Source organism: Prionailurus bengalensis, chromosome D1, assembly GCF_016509475.1.
Source record: "Prionailurus bengalensis isolate Pbe53 chromosome D1, Fcat_Pben_1.1_paternal_pri, whole genome shotgun sequence".
Lineage (NCBI taxonomy): Eukaryota > Metazoa > Chordata > Mammalia > Carnivora > Felidae > Prionailurus > Prionailurus bengalensis.
In genome coordinates this window covers 101802360-101824628 of record NC_057346.1, presented here as the reverse complement: position 1 = coordinate 101824628, position 22269 = coordinate 101802360, and the positions used below count along the sequence as shown (strand labels likewise).

Here is a 22269-nt window from a genome sequence, read left to right as displayed (position 1 = left end):
TCCAATTTATCAACAGAGATTCTGGATACCATTGTTTGAGTCATTTCCCTGTCCCTTCCACTTGGCCATCAGTGGGCAGAGATTAGTCTTCAGGAAAAGAGAGTAGAGCAGGTATCACTTCAGTCCCAGGTCTGATTGGAATTAGTAAAGCTCCCAAGATACTTGGTCTTCACATCCAGAGTGAGCACTACGTAAATTGTTAGGCTGAACCTACCTGTGTGCAGAGATCTGCTGAGACCCACTTCTAAGGTTCCGCAGGAGGTGCTTTGAAGAGTGTTACAAGTGTCTGAAGTCCCTGAAGGCCCGCACAGTAAATAAGCTTGTTTATGGCTCCAGTCCCCACGCTTGAACACAGGAATTCCCAAGTGAAGTGACTCCTCAGGGAAAGAAAGACCAAGTACCCAAGGCTCCACACAATTGCACCCTCAGAGTGAAAATGTGGGGTTAGCCTAGGAACACAGGTGGGTTATCATACTGATTAACAATCACATGCAATGATTCCACCCTTGGTGTGTTTATTTGTTTTGAATTGTCCCCTGTATCGGTTGGAAGTATGGCTGTTGGCTGTGGGGTGGAGAAAATCCAACAGTTAGAAAGCACAGGATTCTGGCCCCAGTGTTGCATTTTACTGTGAATGTTCAGAATGGAACAGAGTGCAAAGCCTCCATTCTGGTGTCAGGAACAACCCTGATGTATTTGCCATAAAACCAGATGATAAACAGCATGCATTCAAAACGTGCATCATTGCAAAGACTGAATATCAATTGTTTTATTGAACTTTATAAGGCACCCCATCATATACCTGATCCTACTGCTGGTTTTAGATTAAAAATAACTGATGGAAACTTCATTTTTCATGTAATCTTGTGATCTCTCCTCATGCATGTAAGATACTGTAGTCAAATATTGATAACATTTTTATTTTACTGTTTGTGTGGGATTTTCTAGTCTGTAAGCTTTTAAGTGAAAAGGGTATATCTAAATAGTTTGCCTTTGTATTAATAGCTTCTAAAATAATACCCAGGAAAGAGTAGGTGTTGCTGACTTACTCCCTTATGGAGTGAATCATGAATAGGTGAATGAGTGAATATAAGATCCATCTTAGAATTCTGAAATAAAATATGAGGGTGTTTGGGTTTTTTTTTTTGTTTTTTGTTTGTTTTGTTTGTTTGTTTTAGTGGCATACTCTAATGTGATTTTCACTTTGGTGAAGAAACAGTTGCAAATTGCAGATCATTCTCTAGAATATTCGCTACTTTAGGGCAGGATGCACTGATCCTTCTTCACCTTGGCATATTCTAAGCTCTACAGTTACTGAAGTAACAGACAAATTCTGGACCATAAAGAGGAAACAACAAAGATTTTTATACATCTGAAGTTATTCATGATAATGAATTTCAACCTTTGAGGGTCTTTCCAGAGTCCAAGTACCCACAAGAGGGTTGTGTTGGTGCTTCCTCTCTAATGACATTTGTCAATTGTCTGTCATGTGACCACAGAGAGTCGGTACCCTGCTCAGTTAACGGTACTTTCACTCCCTCATCAGCTCTGCCAACCTCCCCATCTATTTAGCATTCCCACATTGTTGTAAAATATAAATTTTTTTTACTTTTACATGTTGCATTGTTACTAATGCATTATATTATAGTTTGATCTGTCAGTCACACTTATTATTTATTACACAAGAGGTATTGTCCATTTCCTAAGTTGTGAGTACAATATATAAACATACTTTGGTCAAGCAGATAAAATTCTAAGAAAGGACCATTCTGAATCACAAAATTTCCTTTCAAAGTATTTTTAAGAAACATAAATACACACATCTACATACATATACATACACAAACTTATATATGTGCAAGAAATTATATTATAGACACCATAGTTCCATTCTTCACCTTAAATTATAGTTTTTTTCTTATATGACTCATTATTTTATTTTATTTTAATTTAATTTATTTTATTTTATTTATTTATTTTGAGAAGAAGAACATGGGCAAGGGAGGGGCAGAGAGAGAGAGAAAAAAAGAGAGAATATCAAGCAGGCTCTGTGCTGTCAGCGTAGAGCCTAAGTAGGGGCTCAAACCTACCAAACATGAGATCATGACCTGAGCCAAAATAGAGAGTCAGATGCTTAGCTGACTGAGCCAACCAGGCGTCCTATAATTCATTATTTTAAAGTAATACTTTAATTACATATACCTTGAATATGTACTAATCCATTGTCTCCCTTTCCATTCTCTTCACTCCGTGTGGAGGCAACAGCTATACGACCTCTTTCTCTCTTTCCAAATTTTTTAATTTACTTTTTACTGTGATCAAAAAACTTAAAACTTAATATAAGATCTACATCTTGACCAATATTTAAGTACACACCACAGTCCTGGTGATCATGGGCACAATGTTTTAAAACAAATCTCTAGAACTTATTATATTTTTAGATACATAAATTATAATATTATCACAAGTATATGGCTTTAAAATTTATATAAGTGGATTGGTTATGTTTACTTCATCCTGTGATTGGTACATACATGTGTAATTTAATTTATATGTATTATTGATAATAAATTTTGCTTTTTATATGCAATAAAATAATAAATTCAATCTCTTTATGACATCTTTTGTTTTATAACATTTTAAATTTGGTGCAGTCACATTAGTATATATTTGCAAATTGCCTAACTCACAAAATTAATTAACTCTGGGGATTCTACTAATTTTAAGTGCTCTGAAAATATTAACAAGGTAACTATGTGATTTCTAAATTAAAACATATTTTTGTTTCATAATAAATATTAAATAGGAATACAATTGACTTTATACAGTCACATTAGTCAATTTTTTATTTACTTTTACCACATAAATGACTTTTATTATAAAATTGAATCACCTTTTATTTTCATTTTTCTATTAAACCTGGCCCTGATCATATCATGTTATCTGCTTTGCCACAGGTAAATTTTATCTTAATTTTGCCATTCATTGTTACTGGTTAACTATATATTTATGTACTTATTAACAAAACACTAGAATTTTGCAGGTATTTCAATTAATTTGTATTATACACTGAATGTCTCTTTCTGCAAGTTCACTTAGAAGTATGCTGGTGCATAGAAGTCAATCTCTAAATATAAGTTGACTCATTTATCCTTGCTTTTCCTTCTGAGAGAATACATAACGATGTTTAATGTTGATAATCTAATTCATAGGAACCCCATAGTACAATAAATTAAGGAAAGGTATGCATAGTTTTTTCCACATCCTTTGTCCTGCATATTTTACATCTTTTTCCTCAAGCTATGGATCGAGGGATTCAGCAGGGGGATAACAGTGGTGTAAAATTTGGACACCACTTTATCAGTGTCAAAGGAGTGACTAGACTCAGGTTGAACATACATGAATATCAGACTCCTGTAGAACACTGGGTCCATTCTCAGTTTGGACCTGCGTTTGGAAAAAAAAAAAAAGGCTTGTGCCTACCCTCATCCTGACTGTGGCTAGCATGATCAACAAGTAAGATCCAAAAACTACCAAAAGGAATAAAATCAAATTAAAAACAGAAAATCGGGGGTCCTGGGTAGCTCAGTTGGTTTAGTGTCTGAACTTTATTTCAGCTAGGTCATCATCTTATGGTTCATTGGCTTAAACCCTGCTTCAGGCTCTGTGCTCACAGTGCAGAGGATAAGATAACCTATTTCTACCTTTTGTAAAATATGTAATAAGTATTTACCAGAAACCAAAATATTTCCTCCACCCCAGCTGCATTTTTATTATAACTGACATACACCAAGTGGTTTGTAACAGGTTAGGCATATATTGTATTTTAGGAATCTAGGAAAATATGAGGAGATTGAGAAAATTGGGAGAAAGTGGGGTCACTGGAATTGATTTTACATAACAAAATTTTATAAATATTCCCTTTAGATAAAAGAAACCTCTACTTTAAAGAAAAAATATGTATACTTTATGTATTTTATGTCTACTTTACGTACTTTATGTCTACTTTAAAGAAGAAACAGAATAATGGCAAAGCGAAAGCACACAGACAACTTTATAAATACGTAGATGTATATAGAGATATAGGTTTATAGATTCTGAGATGTTATTTTAATTTTTTATGCACAGTAAGGCTACAAAGAACTCCTACATACTATGAGAATAGCATAAAACACACAAGCATAAGTATAATGAAATCAAAATAGATACAATTGTCCCTAATAAACTACTAATTAAAAAATATCAGAATAGAATGAGGATGGCAGGGTGAAGTAAAAGAATGAATGGTTTAAAAAATGGTATTGACGCAGAATTCTATAGAAGGAAGGAAGGAAGCAGGAAGTGAAAGAAGGAAGAAGAAAAAAATTTATGTTGGAATTATACTGAAATTATAAATCAATCCAAAGACACTGGACTCGTTATAGCAGTAGTAAATCCATTCCATGGACATATTTGGTATTCATTTTCATTGATTAAATGCCTTGTTAAATTTTTATACATATTACTGAAATTTTAGATAATTTTTATTAGATTTATTCATAAAATGGGGAGGTTAGTGGTTTTATAAAATATATCTCTTGATGGAGTTAGATGGCACAGCAGCATGGAAACCCTGAGCTTTTCTCATCTCTGAAATACAGCTAGATCATCACCAATCCATTTAGAAAACTTAGGAAGTTGATCTGAGGATTAACACAACAATCTGTATAACTTTAGCCACAGAATTTGGCAGTTTTTTTCTTCCTCCAGAATAACAAAATGAAGGAATTCACCACAAAGGGAAGAACAGGAAGAAATGACAGCCAGGGGCTTAATCAACACAGATATAAGTAAGATTTCTGAACTAGAATTTAAAGCCACAGTAATAAGAATACTAACTGGGACTTAAAAAAGTGTATAAGACACCAAAGAATCCCTTTCTATGGAGATAAAAGAAAAAAACCTAGTCAGGCAGAAATTAAAAATGCTATTACCAAGATGCAGTCTCAAATGGATGCCATGATGGCAAGGATGGGTCAAACAGAGCAGTCAATCAGCAATATAGAAGATAAAAATATGGAAAACAATGAAGCAGAAAAAAAAGGGAAACAAAGGCAAAAGATCACAATATCAGACTTAGAGAAGAACTCTGTGACTTACAAAGGAATAAAATCCCAATATGGGAGTCCCAGAAGATGAAGAAAGAACAAAAGAGGTAGAAGGTTTTTGTGAGCAAATCATAGTGGATAGCTTTCCTAATATGGGGAAGGACACAGACATCAAAATCCAAAAAGCCCAGAGAATTCCCATTAGATTTAACAAAAACCAACCATCACCAAGGCATATCACAAAATACACAGACCAGGAAAGGATGTTAAAAGCATCAAGGGAAAAAAAAAGTCCTTAACCAAACAGGGAAGACATATTAGGCTCCCAGCAGACCTATCCACAGAAACTTGCCAGGTGGGAAAGGCGTGGCAGGATATATTCAACATGCTGAATTGGAAAAACATGCAGCCAAGAATTCCTTATCTAGCAAGTCTGTCATTCCAAATAGAAGGAGAGATAAAGAGTTTCCCAGACAAACCAAAATTAAAGGAGTTCATGACCACTAGACCAGCTCTGCAAGAAACTTTAAGGGGGATTCTTTGAGTGGAGAAAAAACAAAACAAAAAAAACCAAAAGCAACCAAGACTGGAAAGAACCAGAGAACTTCACCAAAAAACCCAATTCTACAGACAACACAATAGCACTAAATTTATATCTTTCAGTACTCACTCTAAATGTAAATGGACTAAATGTTCCAATCAAAAGACATAGGATAACAGAATGGGTAAGAAAACAAGACCCATCTATATACTGATCACAAGAGACTCATTTTAGACTTAAACACACCTCCGGATTGAAAGTAGGGGGATGGAGAACCATCTATCATACTAATGGTCACCAAAAGAAAGCTGGCCTAACCTTACTTATGTTAGACAAATTAGATTTAAAATAAAGACTGTAACAGGAGGTGAAGAAGGACATTATATCATAATTAAGGTCTGTCCACAAAGAATATCTAACAATTGTAAAGATTTATGCCCCTAATGTGGTAGAATCCAAATATATAAATCAATTAATCACAAACATAAAGAAACTCATTGATAATAATACCATAATAGTTGGGGATTTCAACCACCCACTCACAGCAATGGAGAGATTATCTAAGCAGAAAATCAATAAGGAAGCAATGGCTTTGAATGACACACTGGTCGAATGGACTTAACAGATATATTCAGAACATTTCAGTCTAAAGCAGCAGGATACACATTCTTCTCAAATGCACATGGACATTTGCAGAATACATCAAATACTGGGTCAAAAATTCAGCTCCCAACAAGCACAAAAAGATCAAGATCATACCTTGCGTATTCAGACCACAACACTATGAAACTCAAAATCAACCACAAGATTTTGTGGAAGTATTCATGGAAAGACCATGAATACTTGGATTAAAGCACATCTTACTAAAGAATGAATGGATTAACCAAGAAATTAAAGTGGAGGTTGAAAAGTACATGGAAGCCAATGAAAATGAAAACACGGCATTCCAAAACCTCTGTGATGCAGCAAAGGTGGTCATAAGAAGGAAGTGTATAACAAACCAGACTTCATAAAGAAGGAAGAAATTTCTCAAATACATAACGTAAACTTACACCTGAAAGAGCTGGAAAAAAGAACAGCAAATAAAGCTCAAAAGTAGCAGAAGCAGGGAAATTAATAAAGTTTAGAGTAGGAGTTAATGTTTGAAATAAAACAAAACACAAAAAACAGTGGGATCAATCAATGAAAGCAGAAGCTGGTTCTTTGAAAGAATTAACAGAATTGATAAAACCCCTGTCCAGACTGATCAAAAAGGAAAAGCAAAGGATCCAAATAAATCAAATCACGAATTAAAGGAGATCACAACCAATGCCACAGAAATGCAAACAATAATAAGAGAATATTATGAGCAATTATATGCCATCAAATTGGGCAATCGGGAAGAAATGGACATATTCACAGAAACACGTACACTACCAAAACTGAAACAGGAAGAAATAGAAAATTTAAACAGGGGGGCCTGGGTGGCTCAGTTGGTTAAGCATCCGGCTTCAGCTCAGGTCATGATCCCACGGTACATGGGTTCGAGCCCTGTGCCGGGCTCTGTGCTGACAGCTCAAGAGCCTGGAACCTGCTTCGGATTCTGTGTCTCCCTCTCTCTGCCCCTCCCCGACTCATGCTCTGTCTCTGTCTCTCTCAAAAATAAATAAACATTAAATTTTTTTTTAAAAAAGAAAATTTTGGGGCGCCTGGGTGGCTCAGTTGGTTGGGCGACTGACTTGGGCTCAGGTCATGATCTCTCAGTCCGTGAGTCCGAGCCCCGCATTGGGCTCTGTGCTGACAGCTCAGACCCTGGAGCCTGTTTCAGATTCTGTGTCTCCCTCTCTCTCTGACCCTCCCCCGTTCATGCTCTGTCTCTCTCTGTCTCAAAAATAAATAAACATAAAAAAAATTTTAAATAAAGAAAATTTTAACACATCCATAACCAGTAAAGAAATTGAATCAGTAATCAAAAATCGAGAGTCCAGGGTTGAACGGCTTTCCAGGGGAATTCTACCAAACATTAGACAACAGTTAACAGCTATTCTTTTGAAGCTGTTCCAAAAAATAGAAATGGCAGGAAAACTTCCAAACTCATTTCATGAGGCCAGCATTACCTTGATCCCTAAAGCAGACAAATATCTCACCAAAAAGGAGAACTACAAACCAACTTCCCTGATGAACATGGATGCAAAATTTCTCAATAAGATACTAGCAAACCAGATCCAACAATACATTAAAAGAATTATTCACGAAGATCAAGTGGGATTTCTTCCTGTGATGCAAGGCTGGTCCAATATCTGCAAATTAATCAATGTGATACATTATATTAGTAAAAGAAAAGATAAGAACCACATGATTCTCTCAATAGTTGCAGAAAAAGCATGTGACAAAATATAGCACTTGTTCTTGATGAAAATCCTCAAGAAAGTAAAGGATAGAAGGAACATGCCTCAAGATCATAAAGGCCATATATGAAAGACCCCACAGCTAAAATCATCCTCAATGGGGAAAAACTGAGAGCCTCCCCCTTAAGGTCAGGAACAGGAAGGGATTTCCAGTCTCACCACTGTTATTCAACATAGTGGTGGAAGTCCTAACCTCAGCAATCGGACAGCAAAAAGAAAGAAAATTATCCAAATCAGCAAGAAGGAAGTCAAACATTCACTCTTATTTCACCTCATTGCGAATTGAACTATTCTTAACATTAAATTACTTATCCAAACTTATACTTTTCATATATTTCCATAATGTGAAACTTCTCAACCATCTTCAACATCTTTTGTGACAACTTGTTTCAGTCTACACTCGGCCACTACTTTCTAGGACGGCATAATTCAAATATATTGTCTTTGTGAAAATTATTGCATAGACATTCGGCAAAATCACAGAACAATGACATATTTCTTTGTACTCAGAACATATTTTGTATAAGAGTGACTGTCACTCTGCCAAGCAATTTTTCTCATTTGGCATTTGTTCCAAGATCAGGCTTCCAAGTAGAAAGTCTTTATATCAACTGTAAGTAGTTCTAAATAATTCTATTCATTTTTTCTGCTGAAAAAAAATCCAGGAATATCCAAAAGCATGCTTCTCTTTAACTTTGTATCATGTCTGTGCATCTGCACAATAGTTATTTGTTGTTGTCTGCAGTGATGTACAAGGGGCAGTCTTTAAAACCTTTATTCATTCCTACGGAGAGTTTGCCTTCTAATCTGAGCCATACGTACAACAATAACAGATATTTTTCTCACGCTGCACGAATTCTTTTTAAAAATCACTTACATGTGTATTTCCAATGGAGCTTAGCACTTATAAAATTTCTGAGCTTACCGAAAGTATGCTGGTCTTGAAGGGAAGGGACTTGGGAAGTAACTGCGTTTCCCAAATCATAGAACTTGAAAAGAGTAAAACCCTCAATTGAAGCATTTTGTTGAACTTTCTTCTTATTGTCATAAAAGACATATAGCATAAAATGTACCATTTTAATGATTTTAGCTTTTAATTTGTAAGTATATATTTGTGTCATTACATACATACCTACTGTTTTGCAACCATCATGGTTATCTACCTCCAGAACATTCTCATCATTCCAAACTGAAACTCTATACCCACAAAACATCTATACCCATTCTCTTTTCTTCCATCATGTTGCAACTACTGTTTCTGCTTCTATGGATTTTACAGTTCTAGCTTCCTCACATAAAGGAAGTCATACGAAATAAATAAATACATAAACATTATCTCTTTTTCATTTTTTTCTAATTATTATGGGTGGGATATAGAAATAAAGTTGATTTTTTGTAATTTGTTTCATATCCAGCAAATTTTATAAATACATGTATTATTTTTAATAAATTATTTATAGTTTTTTCTATGTAGGTAAGACATCAAAAAAATTTTTAATGGTAGTGTGTGCTTTCCCATCTATCTTTATACTTTTTATTTCCTAATGTGGTGAACCAGCTACAATGTCCAATATATACTGAATATAAATGGTGAGTCTGGATCTCCTCGTCTTAGGAGTGTTCAGAGGAAAATCTTTAATGTTTCAGTATTATATTACAAGTTTTCTGTAGGTTTTTAAAATGTAATAATATGTACCCATGATTATGATATCATACAAGTATTTTCACTACCTTCAATACCTCTGTGTTCAATCGATTTATTCCCCCACATGCAGGATTTTTTTAGGTATTATTTATAACACCAGTTTCTACTATCCTGCTCAGCGAGGCAGTTTATTACAAATCAGTGTTGAATTTCATCATAAACCTGTTAAGGATGTTGAATTATGTGATTAAGTAATGGGTTTTCGTGTGTGAAATCAGCCTTGCATTCTTGCCTACATGCAGTACTCCTCAACTGTATCAAACATTCTAAACCAAAATGGGTCACTTGTATAAAGTGCCAAGTGAGTACAGCTCAATCTCATTTATATTTTCATTAGCCAGTGTGATTTCGGGAGAGCCTGGAGTCTCTCATTTAATATTATATCCATTCATTCTTCACCTCCCTGGCCTTCTTCACTTATTCCGAGTCATGAAGATATTTTCCTTTTGTTCAAGAAACGTTGTGGTTTTGGGGCACCTGGGTGGCTCAGTCAGTTAAACAGCTGACTCCTTATTTCAGCTCAGGTCATAATCTCATGGTTCTGCTGGTGAGAAGAAGCCCTGTGTCCATCTCTGCACTGACAGCCAGGAGCCTGCTTGGGATTCTTTCTCCCTCTCTCTCTGCCTCTCTCCCATTCACACATGTGATCTCTTTCTCTCAAAATAAGTAAATAAACATTTAAAAAATAATCTAGCTTTATTAAAGGAAGTTGTACCTGTCATTAGATTCATCTTGTGGGACATTGCCTGGCTATTTTAAATCTCTTGGCTTGCCATATAAATTTTGATATCAACTGAAATATTTAAAAGTACTATTGGGATTGTACTGTTACTGTGTTAAATCTATAGGATATCTTAAGGAGAACTGACCTCATCACAGCATTTACTTCTTCCAAACAATGAACATGATGTACTCCTACATCTATGTTTTCTTTAATTACTGAGCAAGGCTTTTGTAATTTCTAACCACAAAATCATGTAAATTATTTATTAGATTTTCTCCTAACTATGAGACAAATTTTTTAGGTGTCATTGATAGTTTAAAATTTTATTTTTAAGCAGCACTCTCAACAATAGCCAAATTATGGAAAGAGCCTAAATGTCCATCAACTGATGAAAGGATAAAGAAATTGTGGTTTATATACACTATGGAGTACTACATGGCAATGAGAAAGAATGAAATATGGCCCTTTGTAGCAACATGGATGGAACTGGAGAGTGTTATGCTAAGTGAAATAAACCATACAGAGAAAGGCAGATACCATATGTTTTCACTCTTAGGTGGATCCTGAGAAACTTAACAGAAACCCATGGGGGAGGGGAAGGAAAAAAAAAAAGAGGTTAGAGTGGGAGAGAGCCAAAGCATAAGAGACTCTTAAAAACTGAGAACAAACTGAGGGTTGATGGGGGGGTGGGAGGGTGGGGAGGGTGGGTGATGGGTATTGAGGAGGGCACATTTTGGGATGAGCACTGGGTGTTGTATGGAAACCAATTTGACAATAAACTTCACATATTGAGAAAAATAAATTAAAAAAAATAAAGGCAAAAAAATAAAATTTTATTTTTACCTGTTTATTACTAGTGGATAGCAAAATAATTGATCTTTCATTTGGAAACTTTATATGTACTAACCTTGCAAAATTTAGTCATTACTTTCAGTGTATCAGCTTGAAGATATTTTTGAATTTTTAATATATACAGTTATGAATCTTACAAACAATAATATTTTATTTATGCTTTCCTCAGCATGCATATAGTCACAAATCATAATTTCACAGAAATCTACCCATGCAAGCAATAGTCCAAGGCTGAAACAATGTTAGTTGTTTCATCAGTGGACGAACTCATTGCAGATGTGGTAGACATAGTGAGAGAACTAGAATCAGAAGTGGAGCCTGAAGATGTGAATGAATGGCTGAAATCTCATGACAAAACTTCAATGGATGAAGAATTGCTTCTTATGCATGAACCAAGAAAGTGATTTCTTCAAGTGGAATATCCTCCTGGTGAAGATGCTGTAAGGTTGTTGAACTGGCAGCAGTGGATTTAGAATATGGATTTAGAATATGACATACATATGGTCGATAGAGCAGTAGCAGGGTTTGAGAAGATTGACTCCATTTTGAAAAGAAGTTCTACTGTGGTTAAATGCTATCAAACAGCACCACATGCTACAGGGAAGTTATTCATGAAAGGAAGAGTCAATCAATGCAACACACTTCACTGTTGTCTTATTTTAGGAAATTACCACAGTTGGGGTGCCTGGTGGCTCAGCTGGTTGGGTGTCTGACTCAGCTCAGGTCATGATATCACCATTCAGAGTTTGAGCCCTGCATCAGGCTCTGTGCCTGTTTTGGATTCTGTGTCTCCTCTCTCTCTCTCTGTTCCTCCCCCACTCATGCTCTGTCTCTGTCTCTGTCTCTCTCTTAAAAATAAAGAAACATTGCGGGGCGCCTGGGTGGCGCAGTCGGTTAAGCGTCCGACTTCAGCCAGGTCACGATCTCACGGTCTGTGAGTTCGAGCCCCGCGTCGGGCTCTGGGATGATGGCTCAGAGCCTGGAGCCTGTTTCCGATTCTGTGTCTCCCTCTCTCTGCCCCCTCCCCCATTCATGCTCTGTCTCTCTCTGTCCCAAAAATAAATAAACGTTGAAAAAAAAATAAAGAAACATTTAAAAAAAATTTTTAATTAAAAAAAAAAAAACAAAATACTACAGTCACCCTAACCTTTGGCAACCACCACCCTGACCAGTAAGCAGCCATCAAGAGGGAGGCAAGACCCTCTAGGCAAAATATTATGACTTTGAAGGCTCAGATGACAGCATTTTCAAGCAATACAGTGTTTTTTTTTAAAGTATACACATTGTATGATTACCTTTAATGCTAAAAAACACTTAACAGACTATAATACAGGGTCAACATAACTTTTATATGTATTGGAAACCAAAAATTCATTTAATTTGGTTTACTGTGAAATTTGCTTCATTGTGGTGGACTGGAACCAAACCTGCAATATCTCTGAAGTATGTCTATATTTGCACACTTTCTCCAAGTTCTTCGTAGGGCATTTTTCACCTCTTTGTTCCTCAAGCTGTAGATCATTGGATTCAGCATGGGTATAACCAACGTGTAAAATAAGGCGGCCATATTATCAGTATCAAAGGAATGAGTAGATTTCGGCTGCACATACATAAAGAATAGAGTGCCATAGAATAAGGCAATCACTGCCAGATGGGATCCACAGGTGGAGAAAGCTTTGTGCCTGCCTTCTGCAGAGTTCATCCTGAAGATGGCAACAGAGATTAGAATGTAGGACACAAGAACTGTGAGAAGAGATGACACCAAATTAAAAGCAGAAAAGATCAGAATTATCAATCTAATTTCATCGGTGCCTGAACAGAGCAAAGCTATCAATGGTAGACTGTCACAGTAGAAATGCCTGATGACATTATAATCACTAAATGATGAAAGGAAAATTTTCATGATGGTCAACAAAGACAAAGAGACACTATAGAGATAAGGCATTACCACTAGCACCTGACATAATCTTTGTGACATAACAGCTGTGTAGAGCAGAGGGTTACGGATGGCCACATAGCGGTCATAGGCCATTGCCGACAGAATGAAAATTTCATTAATGATAAAAATATTGAAAAAAGTGAGTTGGGTGGCACACCCATTAAAGGAGATTGTATGTTGATATACAGCATAATTTACTAGCATTTTGGGTCCCACAGCTGTTGAATAACCAAGATCAGTGAAAGCCAGGTGTCTGAGGAAGAAGTACATGGGTGTTTGTAGCCTAGAGTCTATCTTGGTGAGGGTGATCAAACCCAGATTACCCACGACTGAGACCAGATAAACAGTGAGGAGTAGTCCAAATAATGGAGCCTGCAGCTCAGGGAGTCCTGTGATTCCCATTAGAATGAATTCTTTCAACAGTGTTAGATTGTGTTTGTCTGTGCAGGCCATTTGGGAAACCTATACTGGGAATAAATACAAAAATAATCATTAACTTTCATGACATGACTGAGAGGACCATTTTAATAATGATTAAAGGCCTAAATCTTTCATTATGACCTGTGGCCGTAATTGTCTGTTCCAGCACCTGGCAGCTCATTTCTCTCTTTCTCTCCCTTCCTCTCTCTTTCTCTCCCTCTCTCAGCTTAGCTGAGCTCTTTATAGCTTTCTTAGATATGACAGCAAAATAACAAACAACAAAGTTAAAATCTCCTAAATTGGATTTATCAAAATGTAAAAAACAGACAAGTTGTATGCATTAATGGACATTATTATGGAATGAAAAATTAACTCATATAATGAAAAAGTTGTCAATCTTCTATCTGGTAAGTGTCTAGTATATAAAATTTACAAACGACTCTTACAGTCCAATATCTAAATGAAAAATTACCCAAATTAAACAAAAAAAAACAGGCAAAAAAGTTGAAGGACATTTCTTACAGAAGATATGCGAATGGACATCGGCATATGAAAAGATATTCAACATCATTAGCCATGAGGGCAATGCAAATCCACACCACAAGGAGATACCACTTCCCTTGTCCTAAGGTGGCTTAAAAAAGAAAAGATAAGAAAAGAAAAAAAAATCACAAAGGTTGACAAGGGTGTAGAGATAAGAATCCTTGTGTATTAATGGGAAGGTAAAACAGTACAGTCACTATGGATGGAGTTTGACGGTGACTCCATACATCAAGCTAAGAATTACCATTCTGATCCAGTAATTCCTTTCCAGATGTGTACCCCCAAAGTACCGACAACCACAAGAGTTCATACAAAAACTTTGCAGGTAAATGTTCATGACAGCATTTGTAAGAGTTACACCAGTTCATGATAGTCAAAACTTGGGGACAACCCAAATGTCCATCAACCAATGCATGGATAGCATCTCTGTTGTCTCCACACAATAAGAAATTAGGAAGCCATACAAGGAAAGAAGTATTGTTATATGCAACAACATGGATGAGCCTTTAAAACGTGCTAAGCAAAAGAAGCCAACTATAAAAGGGCACATTTGTGCGTATTATATTATATAATTCCATTATATGAAATATCCAGAAGAGATGAATCCATAGAGAGAGAAAGCAGATTAGCGGTCAGGAACACTAAATTCATTCTCAGGAGACAATACAGTTAGGGACATATTTCAGGTGGATATTAAAAGCATCATAAATCTCTCGGAATAAATGAGAATATCAGAGTGTGTGCTTTCTTTTAAATCCATGCTACTAAATACAAGTCCCCTTATATGTGAGAAAAGATATGACGTGTTTCTAATTATCTTTAGAGTTCTATGTAAAACACTAAACTTTATTTTACATGGTTCTATTTACATTACTTTGTATGATTATTGAAGGTAACCTGGTTCTTACCTTTTAGATCTGTTTTTTTCCCTCCCAACTTTTTTTCAAACATGTAAAAAACACAATGAGATTAGCGTTGGACCTTCACTATAAAACTACTCTAAGGATAGAGGTGAGAGAATTAAATTATTCCCCAGCCCTGCCCCCTCCTATTGCCAAATACATCTTTTTACACTAAATTAGGTGACAATGAGTATATTCAACATGGAAGGTCAACAAAATATAGATTTAAATATATATACTTACACATCAAAGTAATTTTCAAGGGGGAATAGAGTTTTAGAAAAAAACTATTAAATAAGTGGAAAATACACTGTAATTGTAATCAAAATACATATTACTGCTTTAAAATTTTGCAAGAATCCTTCTTTATTGAAATTTGTATGTGCACATATTTTAATCTTAATTCCAATCTACATGAGATGTGCTTTTCGTTATTTAAGGGATAATCTGATGGCATTTCAGAGACTATTCCAAAGCTTACAGGTAAGGAAGAGGGGCAATCCTGTTATTAATCAGATGTTACGGGGTGATGGAGGCATTATGTACTGATATCAATGCTTTAATAGTTTGCTTTCACCTCACTTCCAACTAAAAGGGATGGTTTGAAAGGACATTGATAAATTTGGGAAACACATGATGTATTTGAAACAGAGAAATTGCAAGTGTTACAAACACATTGAGGCAATCCTTTTACTTTAGAGGGACTGGAAACCACTATGGAAATGTGTGATTTGAGTTAGAAATTCTGAAAATATCAATTAACTACGCATAATAGTATCATATTTGACATTTTACTAAGGGTCCAAGTGAAAGAAACTAAACAGGAAAATCTTAAGGTCTTGGGTGTGAATTTCTTAACCAACTCCCTTTTCAGAGATTGCTTTTCCCCCCCACTATTCAATGATTACAACCTTGCTGCATCTTAGCAAACGTCTAGCTTTCACCAAAAATTATAATAAAGATGTTTACAACCTTGTATTTGCCCAGAAACTTCAGTTAACAAAAGAGAACTGTTAAAGAGATAGTTAAATCATGGAAGCGGCTGGGGGTTTGGGGACAATAATGTAAATCGGAGGTGGGGTCCTGAAGAGTCACTAGACTCAGAGTTAGTCACAGAGACAGCTACAGTGTGCTCACCTGCGAGGTGGAAAATCTCTGGGCTCCCATTTGTTCATGGCACAACCCAGTAAGGATTTATGGATGACTTTACTCCTTTGAGTCTCTCCCTGAGGAGAAAGAATACAAGCTAATTATGCCTCAAGCGTTTGAAAATATCAAACAAAGGCGTGGTATATCTCCTAATTCTACAGGACATCTTTATATTCCCCTGCAAATAAAGTTATGTTAGATACCTTTCCACAATGTCTCCTGGCAAAGTCTTTCTACTGTAACCCAGTGATCTGGAATCAAATCGTTGTATTTGTAGGAAAGATGTTTTCATTGTTCTTGCAACCCTTAATGATCTTCTTCTACTACAATGGCTTTTTATGAGTTTATCTCTGGGGGCAGAATGAAGATGATTGAATGATGCTTACTACATCATTAAAAAATTTACAAGTAAAAGTAAAAATTTACAAGTACTTGTTTTTCCCTTTTTTGTGGTGTTTTAACTTATTTAAACATAATATACTTATTAACAAGTGCATGCATCATACATTTTTGCAAATTCAAGACAACTGTATAATCAGAATCCAGATCAAACAGCTATGATGATAGTAAAATTGAAACATTTACCAGGACCCCAGGAGAATCCTTCAGTCTGCTGTCTGCGATGAACTGTCCCCTTAAACACACACACACTCACATGTGCATACACACATGAATAATCCTTTTTCTGCCTGCTAACACTGTGAATTATTTTTATCTATTTTTGTTACCTTTATTTTTTTTTAATTTTTTAAAACGTTTTATTTATTTATTTTTTTTTTTTTTTTAAATTTTTTTTTTCAACGTTTTTATTTATTTTTGGGACAGAGAGAGACAGAGCATGAACGGGGGAGGGGCAGAGAGAGAGGGAGACACAGAATCGGAAACAGGCTCCAGGCTCCGAGTCATCAGCCCAGAGCCTGACGCGGGGCTCGAACTCACGGACCGCGAGATCGTGACCTGGCTGAAGTCGGACGCTTAACCGACTGCGCCACCCAGGCGCCCCTATTTATTTTTAAGACAGAGAGAGACAGAGCATGTGTGGGGGAGGGGCAGAGAGAGAGAGAGAGAGAGAGAGAGAGAGAAAGACACAGAATCTGAAGCAGGCTCCAGGCTCTGAGCTATCAGCACAGAGCCTGAAGTGGGGCTCGAACTCACACACTGGGAGATCGTGACCTGAGCCGAAGTCTGACGCTCAACAGACTGAGCCACCCAGGCACCCCGTCATGTATTTTTTAAGGATAATAATTTATAGTTTATAAAAACATTTTTCCCTGATATAGAGAAGAATTTCTTGAAAATGGTAATTAAAAACAGCTACTCCCACATCCTTGATGTCCACACCAGTACCTTTTGTCATCTTCATATTGTATTTCTTGTCTACTCTTTATGGATTTGGAACAGTTACCTTTATATTATGCTTACAAATCCTTTGTCCGAGGTTTGTCTGATTATGTAGGTCTGATAAAAGTATCTTCTCCCTCAGGCATCTAAGGGTGCCTGGGTGGCTCAGTTGGTTGAGCATATGACTTCAGCTCAGGTCATGATCCGCCCTCCATGGGTTCAAGCCCCAGGTGGAGCTCTGACAGTTCAGAGCCTGGAGACTGCTTTGGATTTGTGTCTCCCTCTCTCTCTGCCCCTCCCCCACTCATTCTCTGTCTCTCTCTATTTCTCAAAAGTGAATAAACGTTAAAAAAAATACTCCCTTGGGCATCTGGATGGTTAAGTTGGTTAAGAGTCTGACACTTGATATTGGCTCAGGTCATGATCTCATGGTTTGGGAGTTTGAGCCTCTGTTGGGCTCTGTGCTGACAGATAAGGATTTTCTCTTCTCTCTCTCTCTGCTCCTCCACACCCTCTAAAAAAATTTTTTTTAAAAAGCATCTTTTCCCACTGTTAGAGTTTCCTTCTCATACTATTAATTGTGATGAACATAATTTAAGTCAATGCAATGAATCATTTTAAATCTTAGATAACCATTGTTTTATGAGGTCTGTTTAAAATGCTTTATATATTTCAATATCTCCAAGATGTTTCACTATTCTTTCCTTTTAGATGTTTGTATTTCACATTGAGATCTTTAATCAAGTAGAATTGAGTCTGTATAGGGACTGGGTACGCGCCCAGATCCTTTTTTTCTCTCCAAATAAATATACAAATTGCCTAAGAGTATTTATGGAGAAGATCGTTCTTCCTCTTTGAGAAAATAGTGATGCATCCATCATAAGTTAGGTAACAGTGTATTTGTAGATCTGTTTCTGAAGTCACTATTGTATTCCATCAATCATTTGGTCCGTTTTCTGGACAATGTTCTCTTTCCTTTTTTTTTTTTTTTATTGCAGTGTAATTGACACACAACGTACGTTAGTCTCAGATGTAAAACACAGTGAATCAACGTGTTTATCCATTATGTTATGCTAACCACAAGTGTAGCTACCACCTGTCAATACCATTGACTATATTTTCTATGCTGTACCTTTTATTCCTGTAACTTAACTCATTCCATAATTGGAAGCCTGTATCTTCCTCTCCTCCCCCCCCCCCACCCGGCCTTTTTGCCTATCCCCCATCCCCCTCCTCTCTGGCAACCATAAATTTGTTTTCCGTATTGATAGGTCTACATCTAACTTTGCTTGTTTGTTGATTTGATTGTTTGTTTTTAGATTCCGTATATTAGTGAATCATATGGTATTTGTATTTCTCTGTCTGGCTTGTTTCGCTTACCATAATACTTTCTGTGTCAACCCATGTTGGCACAAATGGCAAGATCTCATCCTTTTTTTTTTTTTTACATTTATTTATTTTTGATAGAGAGAGACAGAGCACAAGTGGGGGAAGGGCAGAGAGAAGATGAACCAGAATCCCAAGCAGGCTTTGTGCCATCGTCGCAGAGCACGACGTGGGGATCGAACCCATGAACCGTGAGATCATGACCTGAGCCAAAGTCGGATGCTTAACCAAATGAGCCACTCAGGTGCCGCAAGATCTCATCCATTTTAAGGCTGAGTAATATTCCATTGTGTATAAATTCCACATCTTCTTTATTCTATCATCTAACAGTGGCTACTTGGGCTGATTCCATATTTTGGCTGATGTAAATACTACTGCAGTGACTATAGAGGTGCATATAACTTTTTGAATTAGTGTTTTTGTATTCTTTTATATTCTTAGGGTAAATACCCAGTAATGACATTCTTGAATCATGTGGCATTTTCATTTCTAAATTTTAGAGGAACCTCTTAAGTTTTTAGAGCCACTATTTCCACAGCGGCTATACCAATTAGGGAAAAAGAAATTTAATTACTATAGCTTTGTAATAGGTCATGAAATCTGGTAGTATAACTCCTGTAACTTTAATCTTTCTTCAAACTATCTTTGTATTTTTTGGCATTTTGCCTCTCTTAATTAAGTTTATAATCAGCTTCCATAATTCTAAAATAAAGAAGGAAAAAGAATGAAAGAATGAAGAAAGGAAGATTAAAAAATAGTTTCTATAATAATTTAAATCTATCTAGTTTATTAATGTTTACACATTAAAATAATATTGCTTAATTAAAGAAATTGGTATTATTGGAATGCCTCTGTATTCTTTCTTCTATAATATTCTAGATATTTGCATTTCCACGTAATCTTTAAAATCAACTCGACTATTAAAAAATGCTGCTGCAGTTTTGATTGTTACTACATTAAATATATAGAATAATTTAGGGAAAACTAACTACCATGCAACATTTACTTCTTCTCAGCAATGGTATGGTATATGCTACATTTATGACTTCTTTAATAATTCAGTAATGTTTTTATAGTTCGTAGCAGAGATGTGATGCAACTTGCTTATTAAATTTTCCCTAAGTATTATAGACTTTTCATTTCTAGTGTAATTGATAGTTTAAAACTTTACTTTTACCTTTTTTTGTTATTGTTATTGTTATTTGTTATTGTTTTTTTGTTATTGTAACAAATGTTTTGTTTTGTTATTGTTTATTTGTTTTTGTTATTGTTTTGTTATTGTAAAGCAAAAAAACAAATCTGATCTTTAATATGCTGACTTAATGTGCACTAACCTTGCAAAATTCAGTTATTATTTCTAATGTTTCAGCATGGACAGTTTTTGAAATTTTAATGTAAACAATTATGCCGCCTGAAAATAAATACACTTTTATTTCTGCTTTCCCCAAGCATATACAGGTACACTTATCGCTTAATAAAAGCTGAGATGCTTCCCAAACAAGAGGATAGAGTTCAAGTGTCATTAAGGTAGATATAATTGATTATTCATTATTGTGTGTATTTCCCCCAACAGGAACAATAGTTGCCATCTTCTATATGCCTTATGCCATTGTGGTGGGGACTAGCATTTATTTAACATTTAGGCAAAGACATTAGAAAGCCTTTTAAATAATAATATCTAAGGGGAGATGTATTACAACAAACCCAAGAAACAATACAAGTTGTCTTCAACTGTAACATAAGTACTTAGGAATGTGAGAACAGTAGTCTGGACTTCAGTCGCCTCCACTGAAACCAAAAATGATATCAGAGGGATCATCATTACTGAAACATCTATACATTGAAAATGGGAAAAACAATTCTAGTTTTCCGTGACTTTTATACATTAGTCCTTTCTAAGGCCTATGGCACATAATCGACAATAGTCTATAAACTAATTTATTATATACGTAGTTCACAGTGAACTCTACATAGGCAGTTTGTGCAGATTTTTCCATATCCGACGCAGGGCACCTTTGACCTCTTTGTTCCTCAAACTGTAGATCATGGGATTCAGCATAGGTATTATCAAAGTATAAAATACAGAGGCAATTTTATCAGTATCAAAGGAATGACTGGATTTGGGTTGCACGTACATGAAGAATAGAGTTGCATATAATACAATGACCACTGTCATATGGGATCCACAGGTGGAGAAGGCCTTGTGCCTGCCCTGTGCAGAGTTCATGCTGAGGATGGCCATCAGGATCAAGATGTAGGAGACAAGCACTACCAGAAGAGAAGACACCAAATTAAATGCTGAAAAGATCAGTATTATCAACTCAATGTCACGTGTGCTTGAGCACAACAAAGTTAATAAGGGAAGATTGTCACAATAAAAATGTCTAATGACATTATGGTCACAAAAGGATGACATAAAAATCTTTATGGTGATTATCAGAGAAAGAAAGGCACTGTAGACATAGGGGACAGCCACCAGCACCCAGCACACCTTTTGTGACATAACAACCATATAAAGCAGAGGATGACAGATGGCCATATAGCGGTCATAGGCCATTGCTGACAGAATGAAAAGCTCGCTGATGATGAACAAGATGAAGAAAGCCAGCTGTGTGGCGCACCAGTTATAAGGGATTGTGTTTTGATTACCTATGAAATTGACTAACATTTTGGGCCCCACAGCTGTTGAATAACCCAGATCAGTGAGAGCCAGGTGTCTGAGGAAGAAATACATGGGTGTTTGTAGCCTGGAGTCCACCTTGGTGAGGATGATCATGCCCAGGTTGCCCACCACTGAGATCACATAGATGCTGAGGAAGAGTCCAAAGAAGGGAGCCTGCAGCCCTGGCCGGTCTGTGATTCCCATTAGGATGAATTCTGTTAGCACTGTTTGATTTGGTTGGTTCATCCTGGCCATGAAGGAAGAATGCTGTGGGAGAAACATCACAAGAGTCCTTGAGATTCTGGAGACAGCATCTGTTCCCATTTTAGAACCCAAAGTCATTATGGGTAAGACAAATCCAAGTTTTTAGGGGAGGTGACTTAAGGGGCGCCTGAGTGGCTTAGTCACTTAAGCATCTGACTTCGACTTAGGTCATGATCTCACAGTTCGTGGGTTTGAGGCCTATGTCTGGCTCTGTGCTGGCAGCTCAGAGCCCGGAGCCCGCTTTGGATTCTGTGCCTCCCTCTCTGTCTGCCCCTCCCTGACTCACGCTCTGTCTCTGTCTCTTAATTAAACACTAAAAAAAAATTTAGATGAGGTGACTTGAAACAAGACTCACCGCCAACATTGA

General features: G+C 36.3%; 2 protein-coding genes across 2 annotated transcripts; both read right to left on the bottom strand.

The window, feature by feature from the left end:
• Positions 1 to 12698: 12698 nt before the first annotated feature.
• On the bottom strand, positions 12699 to 13688 carry LOC122484339 (olfactory receptor 8K3-like). The gene has a single exon (XM_043582299.1). It carries the CDS (start codon positions 13686 to 13688, stop codon positions 12699 to 12701), a length of 990 nt encoding a protein of 329 aa, XP_043438234.1.
• Positions 13689 to 20942: 7254 nt separating this feature from the next.
• Positions 20943 to 21884, bottom strand: LOC122482775 (olfactory receptor 8K3-like). Its single transcript, XM_043579071.1, has one exon. It carries the CDS (start codon positions 21882 to 21884, stop codon positions 20943 to 20945), a length of 942 nt encoding a protein of 313 aa, XP_043435006.1.
• Positions 21885 to 22269: the final 385 nt, after the last annotated feature.

Coding starts and splice junctions, on each gene's coding strand:
- LOC122482775 (XM_043579071.1), bottom strand. CDS start 21,884: ATGAACCAACCAAATCAAACAGTGCTAACAGAATTCATCCTAATGGGA.
- LOC122484339 (XM_043582299.1), bottom strand. CDS start 13,688: ATGGCCTGCACAGACAAACACAATCTAACACTGTTGAAAGAATTCATT.